At 44.6% G+C, this 16,415-nt stretch overlaps 1 protein-coding gene across 1 annotated transcript in view; it reads left to right on the top strand.

The window, feature by feature from the left end:
- Window positions 1-16,415, top strand: part of MED12L (mediator complex subunit 12L) — a 128,841-nt gene that overhangs the window by 110,229 nt on the left and 2,197 nt on the right. Inside the window, exons 33-43 of the mRNA XM_069865180.1 lie at window positions 823-932; window positions 1,412-1,547; window positions 2,018-2,179; window positions 3,452-3,814; window positions 4,142-4,298; window positions 5,466-5,680; window positions 8,027-8,077; window positions 12,109-12,198; window positions 13,320-13,546; window positions 14,042-14,198; window positions 15,030-15,101. Coding sequence (XP_069721281.1) covers window positions 823-932; window positions 1,412-1,547; window positions 2,018-2,179; window positions 3,452-3,814; window positions 4,142-4,298; window positions 5,466-5,680; window positions 8,027-8,077; window positions 12,109-12,198; window positions 13,320-13,546; window positions 14,042-14,198; window positions 15,030-15,101 — 1,740 coding nt within the window. The remainder of the gene's footprint in view (window positions 1-822; window positions 933-1,411; window positions 1,548-2,017; window positions 2,180-3,451; window positions 3,815-4,141; window positions 4,299-5,465; window positions 5,681-8,026; window positions 8,078-12,108; window positions 12,199-13,319; window positions 13,547-14,041; window positions 14,199-15,029; window positions 15,102-16,415) is intronic.

Here is a 16,415-nt window from a genome sequence, read left to right as displayed (position 1 = left end):
AGCAGCCTCTCTGGACTAGGTGGTAAAGAGGAAGAAGCACTGCATGGGCCAGGACTCCCTGAGAGCTATTGGTCCAGGGGGTCCCTCAGCCCCCAGCCTTGGGCATCAGGCACCTCCACTGGGATGAGGAAGGGCTGAGGCCACACCGGGTTGTGGGCTGGCACTGGCTGAAGGCTTGAGCTGTGGTTTCATCAGCTGGAAATGTTGTACCCTGGACTTTTTGGGGTTGGACTGGCAGTCATCAGGCTTGCAGCCTGTGTGCGTATCTTGTGTTGTTGCAGCTTACCCCTTGGAAGGATGAGTTTTGGCAAAACAGCTCCTTCTCAAAACCGAGGCTTATTTTACAGTATCATACTCTGCTGGTAGGAATAGTGGAAACCTCTTCATAGAGTAAAACATATCTTTTATCAGTGTTCGTTTTCAATCAGTGCTATATTGTTCTTCAGATTTTTTTCTCTTTGCACTGGACTTTATTGTCTTATTTTGGGGTGCAGGAGGAAAGTGGTAGCTAGGAAGTTTTAATTCAATACCTTTTCAGTTCTTAGAATTTTTTCGCTGACTTCAATCAGTTGCATCAAACACAAAAGTGAAGGCACTGAACTGAAGGAGCAGTGTAATAATGTTATGCTTTTCTCTCCTTCTTAGGAGAAGCTGTTTGCTGGGAGTGTGAGGTGGGGAGGAGGAGTTTTAAAGTCAGCCCGTTGAGATGGTGCTGTGGGACTGGATAGTGGTTTTATTCGGAAGTTTTATTCCCTACAACAAGGGAAGTGTGCCTCTGTGAGATCTGTGCTGAGCCGTGCTATCGGCTGTGCTGTTTTGCAGGTTGGTGGCATGTTTGACACTGTGCAGAGGAGCACCCAGTGGACCACAGACTGGGCACTTCTGCTCCTCCAGATAATAACTTCAGGAACTGTTGACATGCAGACCAACAAGTATGTCTGTGCTGTTTAAATGAGCTCATTCATGTCCTTAGTGCTTTTACATTTAGATTGCATTCATGTCATTGTTACAGTTTTCCTGATATTATCCTTCTACTGCTTGAGTGTAATTTACCTGCTCAGTGCTGGTCTTGGATGGGGAGCATCTCTGTTTTGGAAAGCACTGGAGCCTCTATTTACAATCTGCCGTAACAAGCATGTAGCTGAGCTCTTTCCTCAGCTGCAGCATGTTATTCTGAGTCACTTTTAGCAGTTTGTGCCATCTGTGGCTCTGAGCTAGGATTTGTGTGTGTGTCTTAGTCCATCTGCATGCGTATGCTGGGGTTCATGCATGCACTCCAAGATACATGTGTGTGCAGAAAGCCCTGAAAAACCCAGTTTATCTGAAGAGCCGCGTTTGTGGCCTTTGCCATGAATATCTGTTCCTGGATCTCTTGGCAATCAGAAGTTCTAATACTTGTCTTTACTCTCAGCGAATTGTTCACAACCGTGCTTGACATGCTGGGTGTCCTCATCAACGGGACGCTTGCTTCAGACTTGTCAAATGCTTCCCAAGGAGGGCCTGAGGAAAACAAAAGAGCTTATATGAATTTAGTGAAGAAATTAAAAGTAAGCGTTATATCCTGTTTTCATCATTTCATTGGAATCACGTTCTGTGCTCATCTTTTAGCCCTGTCATTTCCAGTTCTGGAAAAGCCTCTTGGAAAAAGAGGAGAAACAAAGAGAAAATAAAAATACAGGAATGTGGGGGTGGGAAGACAGACTTCTAATATTTTCTTTATACCAAATTACAATTAGGGACTCTGCAAGACACTTAGTTACTTTTATTCATGTTTGAGACACTTGAATTTAATTTGTGTTAAATATTAGATATTGTCTATTCAAACAAAGGGTGAAAAGATAATTCATGTTCTTAAAAAAAGCAAAGCAAAATAACCTCACGAAGCCCCTTGTTTAAATTTAGTGAAAGTAGAAGGAAATGATTAATCCAGAAACTGGACGTTGTCTAATAGTGAAAGCAGTGGCATGAGTTTCTTCCCTTTCCTCCTGTTTGATCAATCGCTGTATTTATTCTTCAGAAAGAGCTGGGAGACAAGCGCTCGGAAAGCATTGACAAGGTCCGCCAGCTGCTCCCTTTGCCGAAACAGACGTGCGACATTATCACTTGTGAGCCCATGGGATCCTTGATCGACACCAAGGGGAACAAAATTGCAGGGTTTGACTCCATTGATAAAAAACAGGCAAGAATAAATGTTTGCTTTCGGCTCGGTTTTTCCACGATTTTTGAAGCGTAGGAAATTCAAGTGGGGAGGTACAGCTTGTACAATACACGCCTTTATATGCAGTATCATAATCCTGTGTTCAGTTCTGGGCCCCTCACCACAAGAAGGATGTTGAGGCTCTGGAGCGAGTCCAGAGAAGAGCAACAAAGCTGGTGAAGGGGCTGGAGAACAGGCCTTATGAGGAACGGCTGAGAGAGCTGGGGGTGTTCAGCCTGGAGAAGAGGAGGCTGAGGGGAGACCTCATTGCTCTCTCCAACTCCCTGAAAGGAGGTTGTGGAGAGGAGGGAGCTGGGCTCTTCTCCCAAGTGACAGGGGACAGGACGAGAGGGAGTGGCCTCAAGATCGACCAGGGGAGGTTTAGGCTGGACATTAGGAAAAAATTCTTCACAGAAAGGGTCATTGGGCAGTGTCCGAGGCTGCCCAGGGAGGGGGTTGAGTCACCTTCCCTGGAGGGGTTTAAGGGATGGGTGGATGAGGTGCTAAGGGACATGGTTTAGTGATTGATAGGAATGGTTGGACTCGATGATCTGGTGGGTCTCTTCCAACCTGGTGATTCTGTGATTCTATGAGCTTGCTTAATTGCAATGTAGGGTCTGGACTGGAGGCAACTCCAGCTGCCAAAACCAAATTGGCATTTGACTTGAACAGCAGAAGCTCTTAAAACAGTATTTGCTTTTCAAGTGGAATCTGACATGTGAGAACTCGTGGGAACCTCTAAACCTATTTCTTGCGTGGGGTGGAAATTAGGGGAAGAAGTATTGTTTTGGATATTTTGGGAATACAAAGGGATGCATATTTTTTTTAAGTGAATATATTTAAAAGAGAAGAATAGAGCTTAGGATAGAGCTTTTTCTGCTGCAGGCTAGATAGGCATTTTAGGTGATATACAGCTTAGGCTTATTTCCCTTTATTTCAATATGTAAACTTTTGGCAAGCATATTGTCAGATTAGTGATTTTTGATAGATATTTGACTTTTCCTCCAAAATTACATAGATGGAACTTGAGATTTTTAGCATAGTTCTAAGCAAATGGTACTATAAAAATAGAATTTCTCTTTAATTAGTGGCAGCCTTGGATTGAGGTTAAAATCCTACCAGAATGCATTTGGTACATTTTGTGGAAATGAAAAATCCGTACTGGATTTTTATGACTCAAATAATGATGTATAAAACAAATAGTCTGCTCCAGCATTTTCTTAAAATACTAATTTCGCTTTTATTCTGAAACAGGGTCTTCAGGTTTCAACAAAACAAAAGATCTCCCCTTGGGATTTATTTGAAGGTCACAAAAATCCTGCTCCTCTCTCCTGGGCATGGTTTGGTACAGTTCGTGTTGACAGGAAAGTGATAAAATATGAGGAGCAGCAGCATCTCCTCCTGTACCACACGCACACCAAACCCAAGCCACGGAGTTACTACCTCGAGCCCTTGCCCCTTCCTCCAGAGGAGGAGGAGGAAGAGCCCACCACCCCTGTCTCTCAGGAACCAGAAAGGAAGTCAGGAGAGCTCTCAGATCAGGGAAAACTTGCCACAGATGACGAGAAGAAGACAAAGGGCAGGAAGCGAAAGTCCAAGTCAAGCTCAAGGGCTGATGTAAGTGTTTGGTGCCCGATACAAAACTTGAAATACCTCCTCCTGTTATTTATATACTGATACAGCAAGGTGTCCTTGTCCTTTACTGTACTTAGGTATAGTATAGCCTGCAGAAAATACTTGCTAATAAGGTAGAAAGTGGATGACGTGTCTGTGCGGTTGTTAATTACCAGTGGGCAGCCTGAGACTTAATCTGGTTTTTACATCATTGCAGACAACAATGGGAACTGTCTCTATCCTTTAATAATTCAGTAGGAAAATTGGCATTATTTATGAGTTCGTAAGGTATGAATGTCAGTGACGTTCACTTTGACTGTGTATTTTCAGGAATACCCCCAGAACAACTTATACAGAGTGCCTCCCACGTATTCACCAGGTTCCTCGCAGATGATGCAGCATCCTCCGTCTGCCCTGTGGGGTTACAATGTCATGGGCCAGCCACAGCAGCCCGGCTTCTTTGTGCAGAGCCAGCCCCTCCCACCAGGTACGAGAGACCTTTGAGTTCACAAACAAGGGGCTTTCTTATTTGAGGTGGGATAAAAATTGACTACTTCTGACCACATTTTGTTTCTAACCGTCTCTGAAGCAGGAAATGTCTGCTGATGCCATTTCTTTTACTCCTTAGGTAGCTGGATTTTTTTGAAGGGCTTTCTGTTCTCAGTTGTAGCTCTGTCTCTATTAAACTTTTTAAGCTGTTAAGCTCTATTAAGCTCTATTAAACCTTTTTGGTAGATAAGCACAAAATGACAAACTGTGGTGACAATATAAGAGAGCTGGTAGAAGTTCAATAAGGAATGAAACGAGAGGGATTGTTAAAGGAAACAAGTGACCTTTGGGATATTTCTTCTTTGATTCATACTGAAAACTGCAGTGATTACCATCTGCTAGAGGGAATAAGTAAAACCGCGGGCTCACATTTTTGCAGCATTTGTGATACGTGCTTTATTTTCTGTAGGATTCTTCCAGTAAGTGTGTACAGTTTACCCCAGGCATTGTGCTTGCTGCAGGGCACAGCAGTTTGTGACATCGTGACATTGTGTCCTTCTTGGATATTACTCAGAAGTTTAGAAGTTTGGTTCCAGTGTATAAATGTCAAATATTTTTCCTGGAACTCTAAATACAACTAGAGCTGTATTTTAAGCATGTGAATATCTTCAGAATATACTGGGCAGTGGCTGAAGTTTTAAGGAAGTGCTCATTTTAAAAACAAAAATTTAAGATTACTTTTGTAAATCTGACACATAGATACATGATTTCTATGAAATGACAGGGAGTGCATAAATTACTGCCATCTCATTGTGAAACTGGCTTGCCATAATAAGCTGCATAAATCATACTTTTGCTCTGACATGCAACTTCTGTTCCTCAGTAGTAGTCACACGTTTTATGTGACGTAGAACATGCAACAGTCCATATCCTTTTCGCTTTTCATTCTCATTTACAAGTGGCAATCTTCAAAGCTATTTTACCCATTTATTTTCTCAGGCCAATAGTCTGGTTTAATCCCCTTCGCTACCTGCCTTTACAGAGATGAGTTTATTGCCATTATTGTAGAGCTAACCAAACAGGAGCTGATGAATTAGCAGTGATCTGTGCCAACAACACTCTTACTGAAGGCAGAGAATGCATTTGTGTTTTGGGTGACTTTTAGGTGGTTCCAGGCTGGATCTGACAGGCTCCTTTGTTCCAACTAATACGAAGCAAGCCCTGTCGAACATGCTGCAGCGACGCTCTGGCACCATGATGCAGCCCCCATCTATCCATGCAATCACGCCTCAGCAGCAGTTGCTCCAGATGAAGCTCCTGCAGCAAGAGCAGCAGCAGCGGCTCCTCAGGCAGCAAGCACAGTCACGGTCTCTCCAACAGGTTTGTCCAAACCCCTAAGTGTGAAGAGCAGCTCAGTAGTTTTGCCTTCCCTCTTGGCTGTTCATCCTGTGGAGCAGAGAGCCAGTTGATGTTTAGTTGCAATAATTCCCCAAATATTGCTTTACTAGAGCCATCTGCATTTAAACTTCGTTTGCCCTTTGGTCTCAGTCCCTTCTATTTTTCCTGTGTTTCATAAAATCAGGTTTTGCTTTTCCTGCTTGATGATATTCTTGTTCCTGTTGTGTCACAGAGACTTCCATAGTGGAATTGGGTGCTACTATGTACCACCAAGCTGCAAGTGAGTGGCAGGGGCACGGCAATGTTCTTCACAGTTAAACATCCAGGAAGTCCAGCAGGAGCTGTTTCTGTACACAATGTGCACATGGATACCCATGTTCTCTAGAAATAGCTGGTATTTCTTCTCGTAACGTTTTTGCAGGATACAGCTGCTGTGTGCCAAGCTGCACATGGCTATTGAGCAACACCTTTCAGAGCCTGAGCTGATTTTCAGAGTGTGGTTACATTCAGGCTGCATTTGAATTGACAGTGTAAGAACAGAAACTTGATTTTTGCATCTCAGATAACAAGCAGTGTGTGTACAGTTGTTGATGGTAAAAACAATAACTTTTCACCTTTATTTTAAGGTCCTTCTGTACCTGTTATTACTCTCACGGCAGTGTGTATTACATTGCTTTTATGCTGTCTTGTTTTCACATTCTGTGATATGTCATCTTTGCTCAAAATAGTCGAAATTCTCAGCAAATGTCCTTGTCATTTCGTCCACACTGTCTCTATTCTGATACAGTTCCCTCATTACCCTTCTGATTCCTCTTTCAGTCTCTCTGCTATGATGCGTGCAAAGCCCTCTGTAGTGCTTAAATTGCTGATGGGCTACAATAGTTTAAATGGATTGCTCATAATTGTGAAACTAGGGTTTCCCTGTATGCGTGTTTTCTTCTACCTTTTTTTTTTAAAAACAAAAAAGCTCCCCAAAGCTCTGGATGTGTGCTTGATCACCTCAGCCAGACAGCAAGTATTTAATCCCTCATTGATGTCCTGTAGGCGCTATGAATTGCTAAAGATTAGGTACCTCAAATCTGAAGGGACTGAGCTCTACAATGAAGCCATCACTTCTTATTTAGTAGAAACCCTGTAGTATATCTTACATTAGGCAATATCTCACTGTTTTAGTGCTAGGTCCAACTGGCTTTCAGTAACTGATAAAATACAGGCTTAAATAAGAGCTTTCGGGAAACAAGTGACGGTCAACAATTGGGGCTAGGTGGATGGAAAAGAAATAATTGAAGATCTAAAATGACACATTATTCTCATATTTAAGAAATGCTGTTGTTTGCTACATTTAGAAGACAAAAGATGTTGCTTTTCCCTTTTGGTTTCAAACAGGGATGGTTTCTAGTTGGTAAGAGCAGTGTTCAACTTCTGCACCAAACTGCTGCATAGACAGATTGTCAGTAAGGAGAATAAACTTATCATGAAGGTGTGAATCCATGCCTCAATAAGATTAATAAGATGTCTGTGATTAACTTTTTCATCAAATTTGGATTGAACTCTTCCAGTATAAGAGCTGCACTAAAATCCAGGTTCAGACACCTGTTTTAGCTAATGTACAAGGTGTGCTGGGTGTTCATCTGTGGTTCTGCATCAGGCATGTTTTTATTTCAGCAGTGAGTCGGTATAAGTTAAGCTGGTGCAAACCAAGTTAAACCAGAGCCATTTAAACCAAATCTTTGTTCCCAGTTACTTCTCCACAGCGTCCTCGACTTGCCTTGCTGGATATTTGGGAAGATTCATTCAGCCTTAGATGTAAAAATTTGCGCATCCCTGCCACTCTGGGCTGCTCCAGGGGGACACCTGCCTGCCTGCGTGGTGCTTGAGTGCAGAAACATGTCCCTGGGGAACTTGTAGTAGTTCTTGCTGCGGTCCTGGATTTGGAGGAGGCAATGCTAATGGAAGTGTACGAGCCTGCTCTGTAGTGCTGTGCTGTATGCACTGTGCTCTTGTGAACAGCCATGGTGCAAGGTCTTTAAGAACTCGACTTTTTAAAAGAATTTTGAGTATTACATATAGAATTAATAGGCTCCTGTGGATGGTAAGGAGTCCTTTTCAGGTTTAGACTTTCTCCTCATAAATTCCATAGAAGTATTGAGGTTTGTTAGCATAAAAACCACCCAAAAGGACCCTGTTAGCATTCTGAAACACCAGTATTCTTTGAGTACATACAGATGAGCTCTGTAAAGGTGCTGTGCTGCTCCACTAACAATCTGAGCCTAATCGTGTGTATTCTTTGTATTGTTTGCTATTTTTTTGCCTGTCCTTTTCCTTTAGGATGTCTGTAGCGCTGCTGTATCCCTTCAGGATGGCTTTGACAACATAATGGTAACCACTCTGAGACCATGAACTTCTCTTTGTTTTTTCTTTTGCACAAACATGCCTTTCAGCACTCAGGCTGCACACTTTGCTTGTGATGAGAATGATAACGCTTTGGCACTCCTCTTGCCTAGGTAGTACAGTGGCTGCATGTGGGAAGGCTGTGAATACACTTGCACACATAGAATATTTTGTTTCATACAAGTAGTTCCAATAACTGCATCATCGATGAATATTTTTCCTCTCCTGTTGTGTTCCTTGCAGCTAAAGATTAGTGAGGCTGGAATATATGTCTGGTGCCGTGTCCATCCAAGCATGGCTGACGTGGTCCCATCTCCCTGCTGGTGGCTGGATCTGCTCCTCTCCGCTGCCTTCCACTGCGGCAGCTCCTGCTGTGATGTAGGATGTGGTAGTGGTGGCTGCCGTGTCAGATGAGCACTAAGGGATGGACCACATGTCCTTTTTGGCAGCACGTGCCACCAGCGCTTCCCCAGCAGCGCTTGGAGCTGTTCCTGTTGCGGTGGGATGTAGCTGTGCTGCTCAGCTCAGCAGCACCAGTCAGCTCCCCTCGCTCTGCCTCGGCTGTAGTTTCCAAAATGCTTCTTGGCTCACCTGAGCACGACCTGTGCTGCCTGATGGTCTGTTCCTGAGCTGTGGCAGGATGTGCAGTTATCAGAATAACCATGATTTGTTACTTCCAAACAAGTAACAACCGACACTTAACTTTTTAATAAATTAATTTCATCTAATCCAGTTGTTTCTGGGGAAAACCAATGATGGCATGAAATTTCATCCCTAATGTCTGTGTTGGAAAGCTTTCCAGACATTAATTAGAAAAGCTGTTTCAGAGTTGGTTTGCAGCACTTTGTTCCTGTCTGAAGGAAACTGTAATGCTGTTAAAAGCACTGAATGGAAAGACAAAACAGAACATGTTTTTAAAAGGACTTTGCTGCTTACCCTGTTGTCCATGTTTTATATATGTGGAATCATTCCTTGTAGCATGTCAGAACAGGGTGTAGATCGCTGTATTTGCAATTAATTAGGCACACCTAGATATGCAGCAGGTATTCAGTGAGCTCCCTCAAATCTATCATCGTCTCCTTGCCAAAATAAGTGGTGGTGTTTCATGGGACTACTTTCCAAGTCAGATTTGCTCAGATCTTGCTCGAAATCAGTCTACAGCTCCAAGGCCACTCCAGTCACCTTTGCCAGTCCCAGCACCACCAGAGAAGAAAATTCTTTCTACGCTATGGTCTCAGGAAAAAGCAGGCAGGTTGCTTCAATTTGAGGTGCAAGCAGAACAAAGAGAACAGTGCTTATTGCTGTAGCATTGAATAAAAGTGTTTGGTTTTTTTTCCTCCTTGTTTTGGTTCTGGTTTTGTTTGACCTGTATGCCCCTTTCTGGCTTGCAGCAGTTGACCTGCACGTCTGGTTCACTCTTTGCTAACTTATGCCTGGAGAGAGAAGTCCCTTTGAATTTAGCAACCTCTGCTGCTGCTGCTCAGGAATGCAGGGCTCACTTTCAATACAGAGGAGCTTTCTCAGCTGCCGTGTGCTGCTGTGGGGCACATCCATCTGTCCCTTGTGTAAGGAACAGCTTTTGCTTATGTTTCAGGTGTGATTTTGCCTGTGGCACTTGCCTGCCCTGAGCTGTGGTGCCTTCAGCTGGGGTTTGTGGCTCTTGGGTCTCGCACTCTACTGGCTTCACGGCTTTGCGTGCGTTTTCGATGGCGGGGAAAGGATCAGGAGACAAAACTCGCTTGTGGTGCTCTGCCCACCGTGCATGGCTGGGATCAGGCAGCCGCTTACATAGCATTGCCATACAGAATTAGAGCCTAATCCAGTCTCCATCGATGTGACTTCCACAGACGTTGAGGGGATGCTCTTTACAGTGCATGGGCATGAGGACAGATTCTGCTCTTGGCCGCACCGGGCTGGCGCTTGCTGTGAAACAGAAGGATAGGACACAGAGTGCATGGAGCATGGCTCTGGTCCAGCTTCACAGAACCCTGCAGCGGTTTGTGTTATTGCTGGGACTGGCTTAAGGCACCATTTTTTTTCTAGAAATCAGCCTTGTTTTTACCAGATTTCACCTTAGGGTGAATTCAAGTCACATCTTTATCTTGTGGTGGGCACCTTATGAAGAAGTTTCAGAAGCGATTTGCTCAGAGAAATTATTTTTGCTGGTTTTCTTCTTTTGTCTCTAAAACCCAGAAAATTCTTAAGTACTTGAGTACCTTTCCCATCTGCTTGGCTGATGTCTGTTTTATGTGCATCCTGTCTGCAAGGAGGACGCTCTGTTCAGCTTTTCAGTTTCTCACCCATCAGGTCGTCATTTTGAGAGCTCCATGTCCGATTTTGTAAATATTTTTTCAGATAAATTTAATTTATCCTGACCTTTTGTCAGGACTGATAGATGTTAGTCTCTTCACACTTTCTGTACCTCCAAATTTGTTCTTCAGAATTTCCCATGAGATGTTGGAATCCTCAGTGTAGCCTCTGCCTCCTTCCACCCCTTTAGCGTTGGTCCCATCAGACCCTGGCTAGATCAGCATTTTATTTCTTTGTTTTCACAGGGAAAGGAAGGAATGAAAAATGAGTGTGTGACCAACCCTATGGTTGCTGTACCCCAAGTTTTGCATCTTGTCCTTGTCTTCTTCTGTCTGTTCTCTACCTGAAGCAGAAGGTGGTTAATCCAGTCTTGTCATAGCAGTTCATGTCTCCTGGGGCTCGGTCGGTTGAAGCTGGAATGCTTTCTCTATACCGTACCTCTTCCCTCAGCGATTCCTGTTCATAACAGGTCGCTCTGCTTGTTTCTCAGGTCTGTTGATGTGGATGCTCACATTTTTAAACCCAATCCAAACTAACAGCCGGACTACAGGACTGCTGGTTGTGCTTACAGACTTGTTAATATTTGGTACAGTTGCTGCTGAAAGGATGGGATCAGATAACGATGGTGCCTCAGTTTTTTTATCCCATCCTGTCAGAGATTTTATTTTCCACCTGGTAACCCTTACTGTAACGTTGCTGCTTTCAGTGTCTTATCAAAGTAATTTTTAGTCTCAAATTATAACACATCTCTCTAAGGATATGCTGATGAAAATGACAAAGGCATTGTTGGAGGACTTGAACTTCTTTGGTTTTTGGTTTGTTTTTTCTTTGTGGTGAACTGGGCAGCTACAGGAAGGAGCATCATTGCTTCCAGCTCATGCCTGCCGCTGAGCTTTTTTGAGTATAATAGTTTTCAAAAGTATCAAGTGCAACGTCACGATTGCACAGAAAATACACACGCTTGGTTATATCCTTGGCAAATTCTCATTCACCAGTTTTTTACAGTCTTGGTCCTAGAATTAAGTCATTACATTTTTTTTTCCTGCTTTTCTGATGCTTCAAAACACACTAATGCAGTTATAATTGAAGTCTTTAAATGACTTGCCATTAATTGGGCATCAATATTGAGATGATTCAAAATGAACCAAGTAAGCTTTCTGCTGATCACAAATCCAGAGTGCATTTCCAAGCTGTACGGGTTGGGAGCTGGAGGTGCTTGTGTTACCCATTTATCATACTGGTATTTTCTATGTCATCATAAAATCTGCTAATCTGCATTTTGCCTGCTTCACATGGGGCAAAACTAGTAATCAGGTAGCCTGAAAAAGATATCAACTGTGTATTTATACTGGAGATTATAATTCACTCTAAGCTTCCTGCATAATTTGATGTACTGTCTTCAAGACAGCTAGACTATTTATTTCTAATCCTTTGTAGAGCCACATTTTAAAGGCCATCTGTTCAGTAAATGCCTATTTCTTCACTGCTGCAGTGTTACAGTAGTGTCAGAAACAGAAGTCAATCCTCCCATCTCCCTGAGAGTAAATACTGTTCAGCAGTTTGGTGCTGGGCAGTGCTCTGCCTTGAAGGAAATGGTCAAGTTTCTCCCTGATTCTGTAGGACACAATTTGGTGGGATTCTTGTCCAGAATTGGACAGTTGCTCGTGTGGGATCTGGAGGCCAAATCTGATGGGTGATGTGTCTTTCAGGGTCAGCCAATGGACCAAGCTGCTATTTTCCCTCCGCAAGTTCGACCCCCGTCTCAGCTTCCACAGTACCCAGGGTTACAGCAAGCACAGGTATGGCACTACTCCCATGGGGTGTCTGCATAAAAATGCTTTCAGAAGGAGCTCCTTTACCTCCCAGCCTGCTTTTCTGTGCTTGGGATGTGCCTTGTGTGTGTGGCCGAGGGTAACGGTGAGAGCCACCTTCAAGGATGCCTGCAGTCTCGCCATGTGGTAGTTTGTAAGTGTTCTTAAACATGGTCACTGCCCAGTTTTTCCTAATGTTGTTGCTGTTAAAGGCAAAATACTTCACCTCAAATGTGTCCAGCTTTTGGTGAGATAGTGATACCAATGACTCTTCAAAATGAACCTTGCTTGCAGAATCTTTTAGGTTGGAAAACACCTTTAAGATCATCAGGTCCATTGTGTTTGGTCGTTCTGGCACTTTGTGGGGGAAGAAAACAAAGAAAAGAGAGGTGGAGCTGTGGAGCTCTTTCTCAGTGCGTCCCAGGGAAAGGTGCCGGGGTGCACATTCAATCCGTGTGACCAGTTTTCAGCTGCCTGAAGCCCCAGACGGAAGCAGGGAATGACCAGGGTCAGTGTGTGGGTATAGCACCGCATCTCACTGACCTGCCTCTGATTGTCCAGGCTTTGTCCCTTTGATAAAGGACATCTGTTTCTTTTATAATTGCCTATTTCAAGTATGGTCCAGAGGAGGGCTGCAAAGATGATCAGAGGGCTGGAGCACCTCCCATATGAAGAAACGCTAAGAGAGTTGGGGTTGTTCAGCCTGGAGAAGACTCCGAGGAGACCTTATAGTGACCTTCCAGTACCTGAAGGGGCTACAAGAAAGCTGGGGAGGGACTGTTTACAAAGGCTTGGAGTGATAGGTTGAGGGGCAATGGGTATAAACTGGAGAGGGGCAGATTTAGACTAGACATAAGGAGGAATTTCTTCACCATGAGGGTGGTGAGGGACTGGAACAGGTTGCCCAGGGAAGCTGTGGCTGCCCCATCCCTGGAGGTGTTCAAGGCCAGGTTGGATGGGGGTTGGGCAGCCTGATCCAGTGGGAGGTGTCCCTGCCCATGGCAGGGGTTGGAACTAGATGATTTTTAAGGTCCCTTCCAACCCAAACTATTCTATGATTATGATTTGATGGGCGCAGTGGGGTTACTCTTCTGTCCCTTTCCCTGCAGAGTATGCCTCACGGATACACGATGTACAGCACTCAGATGCCTTTGCAGCAGCAGCAGCAGCAGCCTGGTGCCGTAGTGCTCTCCCCCAGCTACAACCCCCGAGCGTACACCGCATCTCATTCCAGCCCCACGCTGATGGAGAGGCTGCGGCAGATCCAACAGCAGCCCAGCGGGTATATTCAGCAGCAGGCTGCTACCTACATGCAGCCTTTGACAGGCGCTCAGCGGTGAGCCTCTGCAGTTCTCATAGCTGGATTGCAACAGCAACTATGATTTAGAGGTCTAGAGCTTTATTTGACATAAAGTGTATTAATCAAAATGGTAATTCTGGGTCTAACTAGCAGTAAATTCACCTTTGTCTCCTATTTCCCCCTGTTTCTTTCCTTCATTTTACTTTTATTTTAAGTTTTTCTTGGCATGCATTGTAGCCTGGTTGTGCTGTGTGTTTATAGAACATGAAATTCTGGAATCTCCATCATAAGAAGTAGATATATTGTTCCTGTAAAATGTAACCTCTGTTAAATCTATGGAAGTCACAGCTTATCATAGAATCATAGAATGACCAGGTTGGAAGAGACCCACAGGATCATCGAGTCCAACCATTCCTATCAAACACTAAACCATGTCCATAAGAGTTGGGTACTCTTAGATGAACTTGTGCTCTGCCTATAAATAAATCCATTATTTATTATAAATAAAACCATTATTTTTCCCCCCATCAGCTTGAGCCATCAGCCTTTGCAGCCAAATTCACTGGTTGGAGGGGGACTGGAGAGCACATCAGCCACGGGTCCTCATCCCACCCTGAACTCGGTGCAGCTGCCTCCGGAGCCCCTGAGGCAAAGGCAGCAGCAGCTTCGACAGCAGAGACTCTTCCAGGTGAGGGGCTTGGCTGCATTGGAGGCCAGGGATATTTTAATGCAGAAAGGGGGTGTAAACATCGCTGTGTATCAGGGGATGGTGTCAGGGTGTGTATTGAGGTCTAAAGCAGTTAGGAACCCAGGCTGCTTTTACTCAAGTGCAATAATTTATTGATTATGTTTGACATTTCAAAAAAGAAGCACTTGAGACACACATGGAAAATTCAGAACTTCTGTTTTTCAAGACCGCAGAATGCCTCTGGAGAAGGTGAATTTGATACTTTTGAGCTGAATGTGCCAAGACAAGAGCAGTGGTTGTGCCCTCCCCTCTCTGGCATTGCAGTATATGCTGGAATTGAATCGATGGGCTCGCTTCCTGTCTGGCCTATTTCCTATATTCTTACTTGTTGATACATTTTTGATTTGACAGTAAGTATCAGTTTATCAACTAAATAAGTAGGGCTTGGTGCAGAGGAAGTAAATGATATTAAAAATCCTTCCCGTGGCCCTTCGATGGTTGGGTTTACATTTTAATGCAATAACTATCTGTGCCAGTTCTTGTCAAACAATAATGGATTTTATCTTGAAATTGTAGTAAACTAAATATCCCAGCTTTGGGGTATTTTGTTGTCTATTAACAGTGCTCCTTGTCAGCTCTGGCTTGGCTGACAATGGAAGTGGAGTGCTGTGGGGCTGATCTCCCAAATGGGACGTTCAGTAACCAGTGCTGTAAGCGAGCCCAGATCCTAGACTGGACATCAGTCATGGGAAGCTGTCTTGCGTGGCTCGTGGTCGCTCGTGAGGCAGTGTGCATGTCTTGGCACATGTTTCAATGCCTGTCTTCTTTCAGTTGCAGCAGCAGCAGCAGCAGGGGCAGCAGCAGGTGCTTGGTCTCCAGCCCTTGCAACCGCAGCAGCCTTTGGTAAGCAGAGGGGACACCCAGGCGTTCTGAGCAGGCACGGGGTAGTGATGGGGTGAGTTTATCCCTGAGGGAGATGGGGAGAGGGGTTGTGTAAGCTTCTCCACATCGCCAACTGCCTGCCGATGCTGACTCCTGGATGCCTGCAGTGCTGTAGACCCACACTCTGATGCCATGGGTTATGCATGCACTGGGGTGTGCTGGGAGGTGACCTTGCCTGCTGGGCTCTGATGGGGAGGCAAGTGCTTCTTTGAACACCGGCTGTGGCAAGGAGGGCTCCTGCTCTGCCCCACTTGGCCTTGGTGCCTCTGCGGTAGCGTGTTTGAATTTACTTGCAAAGATGCTCGTTCTAGGAGTGAAACCAACTGAATGGGAAGGACTGTCACGGGGACAGAGCACCTGCCTGGCTGCAGACCCTTCTTCCAGCACTCAGCTCAGCACAGAGCTGTGCATGTTGGTTTTGTGTCCCCACAAAACCGTGGTGTGGTTGATGCTTTTGTCTAACCTCAGCATTTACCAAGGACTGTCAGCCAAAAGATTACACAATGGATTTTAAGCCAAGGGTTTTGTTTCAGAAAGGGAAAAGATGCTGAGGTCTTGTAAAACGCTGAAACTCCCTTCAGTAAGAAGCAAAAGGTTTCGCTGAAACAAAGCCTGGGCGTTTCCTGTAGCACGTACAATGTTATTAGGGTATTAAATAGCTCCATTTTTATTCAGCGCATCAGGCTTTTGTATTGGTCAGGTGGATTGTGTGTCCTTGTGCAGAAGCACAAAAAATCTCTTAATTAGAAGAAGGTGCATTTTCACGAAATCTAATGAGAAAAAAAATTACAGAATCCCAGAGTGGTAGGGGTTGGAAGTGCCCTCTGGAGCTCATCCAGTCCCACTCCCTGCTGAAGCAGTCACCTCCAGCAGTGGCTCAGGAGCGCATCAAGGTGTGTCGGAATATGGTTGGACTCGATGATCCGGTGGGTTTCTTCCAACCTGGTTATTCTATGATTCTATGATCTCCAGAGAAGGAGACTCCACACCCTCACTGGGCAGCTGTTCCAGTGCTCCGTCACCATCACAGAAAAGGCTTTTCCTCACATTCAGGTGGAAATTACTGTGCTCCAGTTTGTGATCGTCACCCCTTGTAGTGTTCCTGTATACCACTGGACAGAGTCTGGCCCAGTCCTCCTACCTGTCAGATATTGATCAGCATTAATGAGATCCCTTCTCAGTATTCTCCAAACCAGGCTGAACAGACCCTGGTCCATCAGTTTTTCCTCACATAAGACATGCCCCAGTCCTCTTATCATCTCTATGGCCTCTGCT

This window comes from Phaenicophaeus curvirostris, chromosome 10 (genome assembly GCF_032191515.1).
Source record: "Phaenicophaeus curvirostris isolate KB17595 chromosome 10, BPBGC_Pcur_1.0, whole genome shotgun sequence".
Classification (NCBI taxonomy): domain Eukaryota; kingdom Metazoa; phylum Chordata; class Aves; order Cuculiformes; family Cuculidae; genus Phaenicophaeus; species Phaenicophaeus curvirostris.
The sequence above is the reverse complement of the archived record's forward strand: the minus strand, read 5'-3'. Positions and strand labels throughout refer to the sequence as shown.